The 5,494-nt window shown below is 41.5% G+C and overlaps 1 protein-coding gene across 1 annotated transcript; it reads left to right on the forward strand.

Annotated features, from left to right (window-relative positions):
• LOC104709283 lies at positions 332–4,850 on the forward strand. Its single transcript, XM_010425923.1, has 4 exons — positions 332–772; positions 935–2,247; positions 2,361–3,203; positions 4,679–4,850. Exons 1-4 carry the CDS (start codon positions 332–334, stop codon positions 4,848–4,850), a joined length of 2,769 nt encoding a protein of 922 aa, XP_010424225.1.

Consider the following 5,494-nt stretch of genomic DNA (forward strand, 5'->3'; position numbering starts at 1 on the left):
AATCTTTTCTGTGGCTAACGGAACATCGACGTAGCAAAGGGTGAGCTGTCACTAACTGTCACACGGGGTCGTCTAGCTTAAGAAGGAGGAGTGACGTTTCAGCTTCCTTATTGCGAAATTTATCTAAAAAGATTTTGTAATCATCTTCTCTCCGAGTCTTTCTCTGTAAACGGTGTTAGCTTAACTTTACTGGAGTTGTTTCTTCCTCATACTCTTGTAAGTTAGGAACTGGGTCTTTGTTTATTTGAGAACATTGATTCATTTGTTCGGAGTCTAATCGGATTTGTGTTTATCGTTATCAAAGATATCAGAGCTAAACGACCTCGGAACTATGGCGGAGACCAGATCTCAAACGATGTTGAAGGAGACGGTAGCTCGTGAAGCCAGTGTGGTCGTGCGCGAAGCAGAAGAGGCGCTTGGTTCTCAGATCTGTCAGATGATCGCTCGTACTGATGCGTTGGAGAAAAAGATCGTCGAACAGAACGAGAAGATGGATCAGAACATTAAGGAGATGTTTTCCGCGATTCGTCTCCTATCCAGCTCAAAGGAACCGGTTCAGGACAGTCTAAGGCAAGATCCGAGTTCCAGTTCCAAGGCGCCGGTTCAGGTCAGCCTGGTGCGAGATCTGAGTCCCCCGAGAGTTTCTGTGTCGAAGGAGTTGGGTCCAGATGTTCGAGCTCAGGGTTGTATTGGGCAAGCAACATCACCGGAGGGATATGATGGGATTACCGGAATCGGTAATATCGATTTTCCTCGTTTTGATGGCAGTGGAGTTAAAGAATGATTGTTCAAAGTAGAAGAGTTCTTTGAGCTAGACCATACACCATAGTCAAGGAAGATCAAAATGGTCGTTGTACACTCAGCTCACTGGCATCATGCGCTGGTACAATCTGGTCTATATTATCATTTGTTGTGTGATTGGAATGCGTAAAAGTCAAAACTTAAGGAACGGTTTGACGATGTGTTGGATGATCCCATTGATGAACTCAAACGCTTGAATGAAACGGAGGGTATAGTGGATTACCACCAAAAGTTCGAACTACTCCGTACTAGGGTCAACATGTCGGAGGACTACTTGGTGAGTGCTTACCTTGCCGGGTTAAGGGTGGACACGCAGATGCATGTCAGGATGTTTCAACCGCAAACTGTTCATCATTGTTTGATGCTAGGTCGACTCTATGAGAAGGCTCATCCTCAGAGACCTTCTCAGCAGACTTGGTCTTCGGCTAAGGCATCTGGTGGTTCTGTGGGTGGCAAAGGTATTTTGGGAGTTAAGAAGGAGTATCCGCAGGAGTCAAAGGTAGTTGAGAAGAGTGATGGTCTGAACTCTAAGAAGTTTCTGTCGAATGCTGAAATGAGTGAAAGACGTGCCAAGGGTTTGTGCTACTTTTGTGACGAGAAGTATACACCGGATCACTATCTCAAGCATAAGAAGAAGCAGTTGTTCTTAATCGAGGTGGATGATGGAGAAGAAGAGAGTGAGGACGAGGGGCAGAGTTCTGATGAAGATCAGGTTAAACCACGGGTGTCAGTGAGTGCTGTATCTGGGGTTGAAGAATATGATACTATGCGAGTAAAGGGTACTTTCAGAAAGAAGATCATCTATATGTTGATTGACTTGGGTTCTACACACAACTTCATGGATCCACGTTCTGCAGACATGCTTGGTTGTGTGGTAGATGCTTCTCGGCAATCACGTGTCTCTGTGGCGGATGGAAGGAAGCTTGCAGTGAGTGGAGTAGTTAACAATTTTCAATGGAAGCTCCAAAACACTACCTTCGCTGCTAACTTCATGTTGATTCCATTGGGAGGTGTAGATGTTGTCTTGGGAATTCAATGGCTTCAGACCTTGGGAGTCATTTCATGGGAGTTGAAGGAGTTGGAAATGAGTATCAAGTACGGGAAACAACAGGTGATGTTACATGGGATCAAGCCGGGGTCAGTAAGGGCGATGAAAGCTAGTAAGTTTAAGAAAATCAAAGAACAAGAAGCTCAAATTTCTATGATCTATGCGATAGAGGGTGGTAGTACTGAAGAGTTGAGGTTGAGTAATGTGGAAGGCAGTAGTCAACTTGGTCCGAAAGAGAAAGGAGTTGAAGCGTTGTTGCAGGAATTTGAAGGCGTCTTTAAGGAACCAACTGAGCTGCCTCCTTTTAGAGAGAATCACAACCACAAGATTCCTCTTAAGGACGGTGCCAACCCAGTCAATTTAAGACCGTATCGCTATGCAGTGCATCAGAAGAAATGGTGGGAGACATGCTTGCGGCGGGCACAATACAGGATAGTTCGAGTCCATATGCGTCACCGGTGGTGTTGGTAAAGAAGAAAGATGGTACATGGCGCTTGTGTGTGGACTACAGGGGACTTAATGAGTTGACAATTAAGGATAGGTTCCCTATTCCATTAATTGAGGATCTTTTGGATGAGTTAGGAGGGTCAAGTATCTACTCAAAGATCGACTTACGAGCAGGGTATCATCAAGTGAGGATGGACCTTGATGATGTGCACAAAACAGCTTTCAAGACTCATAGTGGACACTATGAGTACTTGGTGATGCCTTTCGGCTTAACCAATGCACCGGCTACCTTCCAAAGTCTAATGAATACAGTGTTCCGAAAGTACTTGAGGAAGTTTGTACTGATCTTTTTCGATGATATCCTCATCTACAGTGCCACTAAAGAGGAGCATGCGGAGCATCTACAAGCTTTCTTTCAGTTGATGGAGGAGAACCAGTTATTCGCTAAAAGGAGCAAGTGTAGCTTTGTTGCAGATAAGGTGGAGTATCTTGGACATTACATTGAAGGGCGTGGAGTGTCGACGGATCCAAGCAAGATTGCAGCAGTAGCGGACTGGCCTATACCAGGGAGCCTTAAGCAGTTGCGGGGTTTCTTAGGGTTAGCTGGTTATTACCGTCGCTTCATACAAAATTTTGGAACTATCGCACGCCCATTGACTGCTTTAACCAAAAAAGATGCGTTTGTATGGTCGGATGAAGCACAACAGGCGTTTAATGAGTTGAAGAAGGCCCTATGTGAAGCTCCAGTTCTCGCTTTACCTCGATTTGATAAACCATTTCTGGTGGAGACTGACGAAAGTTCACAAGGAATTGGGGCAGTATTGATGCAGGAAGGACACCCTTTGGCTTATATAAGCCGCCACTTGAAGGGAAAGCAACTTTTGTTGTCTATCTATGAGAAGGAACTGTTGGCAGTCGTGTTNTCCCATCTATGTTTCTGCAACTTATAAGTAATAATACTTATTTCTTTCTTTCTCCGATCTCATAGGAAACTCAACGTTGGGTTGGGTTAATAGGAACATGGTAAGTTCATCAATTCATTCGCGACCCAAATTAACTTGGAACCTCTTTTTTTTTTGTTTGATCTCAAAAAACACCATATTTTATTAATCAAGTTCGAAAAGGTTGGTTCCTAAAGTCAACCACTCCGGATTCTTCAAGTCTACATGGGGAAAAAGAGAACCTCTTGCTCATGCACTTGTTGCAAGGCGATCGACACAAACATTTATCGTTCTAGGAATATGAGAAATGGAAAAAACCAAAAACTTAGCTCTTATATCAGAAACAGTACCTAACTCCGTGGAAAAACTGGGCCACTCATCAATCTCCTCTATGACTTTGATAATGGTCGCACAATCAGTCTCAAAGTGTACTGATGTCAATCCTTGTTGTAACGCTGATTCCATTGCCCAGAGTAAAGCCTCCAACTCAGAATGAAGAACCGAGAGGTATCTCTTCGTACATATCAAGCCGGAAGAGATTAAAGGACTCAACAAAACAAACCCCATACCAGCAAACTGATCCTTAGTCTCCCAAGAGGCATCAAGTTGGCACCTAACTGGGAGACTAATTAGGCGCCAACACAAATAAAGATTGTATAGATTTTTTTTTATTTTTTTGTGTTTTAAAATATTTTAAAATCACCAAAAGTTTACTAATAAAATCTCTTACAATCTCATAAAATATTAAAATCCTATCAAATCCTAAAAAATACAAGTTTAATACAAGTTTATCTGTTCTTGTTGATCATGCACTTGAAGAAGACAAGACGAGACATGACATAGATTAATGGAGGTACAAACAAATCTTGTTGTTTATGAAGATGTATTGGTTTGACTGAAGTAGTGTCTGTGTGATACAAGAAGTGAAACAGGATTGTTGTTGTTTTATGTCCCCGAGAAGTTTCTAGAAGGTTTGAGAAGGCAATATTGAAGGACGGTTTGAGGATGAATTGAAGAGGAAAACTAATATTTATTTTGTTAAAATTTTACAAGAAAAAAGAAAATAGCAAAAAAGAAAAAGTCTTTTTCTTATGGAATTTGGAAATCTTCTCCTATATGGTGATTAGGAGGTCTTGTTGGAGATATAAAGAAATGTTGGGCACGTCCTAGAGAAGTAAGAGAGTTGATGCATAAAGGATAAAGACCCTAGAGGTTCTCATTGTGTGCGGCTTAGCTTCGCGGTTTGATGCTTGTGTGAAGAAGAAAAGAGTGGAAGGCTTTTTTTGGGCTAATTCTCTTTATTCGTAAGGCAGTTTCTGTTTCTTAGAAGGTTTCTTGCGTAGTTATAATCTGTAGTACTCTGTTATATCTTCTCTTCTTCTTGAATAGTCGTCATTTACTTTCTCGTGACCAAATCTCTCGCCTTGTTACCACGTACCAGGATGATGCAGCCTAACCCTATTCTCAATATGGCTGATGTCGCTGATGTTGGAGTCCCACGTACAAGGATTATTTGCTTAAATCTAGCGATTATAGCTGATGATGATGATGATCATGTAGACGATGAAGACGAAGACCTAATGGAAGATATATCTGTTTACAACCGTTCTTGAGTTTTTATAATGGAAAGAGAGTATCTTGCTGATTGAGTCTGCATGTCCAACAACATCTGAATATATGGTAAAAAAAGATCTTTATGTTTAGAAAACTAACCAGCAATTATAGGTTGGGTTACGCAATTTGGGGTGTTGTGTTTTAAAGGGTTCAATTATCTGTTACAGGGTTTCATATTTCATATGGTTTCCGTTTTTCGTATGAATATTTGAATAAAGAGAATAAAAGCAGAGGACACGTGTCAGTAGTTCGACGGGAAATCTTTTCTGTGGCTAACGGAACATCGACGTAGCAAAGGGTGAGCTGTCACTAACTGTCACACGGGGTCGTCTAGCTTAAGAAGGAGGAGTGACGTTTCAGCTTCCTTATTGCGAAATTTATCTAAAAAGATTTTGTAATCATCTTCTCTCCGAGTCTTTCTCTGTAAACGGTGTTAGCTTAACTTTACTGGAGTTGTTTCTTCCTCATACTCTTGTAAGTTAGGAACTGGGTCTTTGTTTATTTGAGAACATTGATTCATTTGTTCGGAGTCTAATCGGATTTGTGTTTATCGTTATCATTATCATAGGAAGAAGACTGATGCTGTTTAAGTTATAAATCTTTGGGAAACATGGTTACATGGAGCTGCCAGGATGCTTTATGG

This window comes from Camelina sativa, chromosome 8 (genome assembly GCF_000633955.1).
Source record: "Camelina sativa cultivar DH55 chromosome 8, Cs, whole genome shotgun sequence".
NCBI classification, from domain to species: Eukaryota; Viridiplantae; Streptophyta; class Magnoliopsida; order Brassicales; family Brassicaceae; genus Camelina; species Camelina sativa.

What these genes read in the sequence shown, in the direction of transcription:
- LOC104709283 (XM_010425923.1), top strand. Translation starts at nt 332, where the DNA reads ATGGCGGAGACCAGATCTCAAACGATGTTGAAGGAGACGGTAGCTCGT. An exon ending in CTCGTTTTGATGGCAGTGGA is followed by an intron (nt 773 to 934) that starts GTTAAAGAATGA and finishes AATGCGTAAAAG; the next exon opens with TCAAAACTTAAGGAACGGTT. An exon ending in GCAGTGCATCAGAAGAAATG is followed by an intron (nt 2,248 to 2,360) that starts GTGGGAGACATG and finishes TGTGGACTACAG; the next exon opens with GGGACTTAATGAGTTGACAA.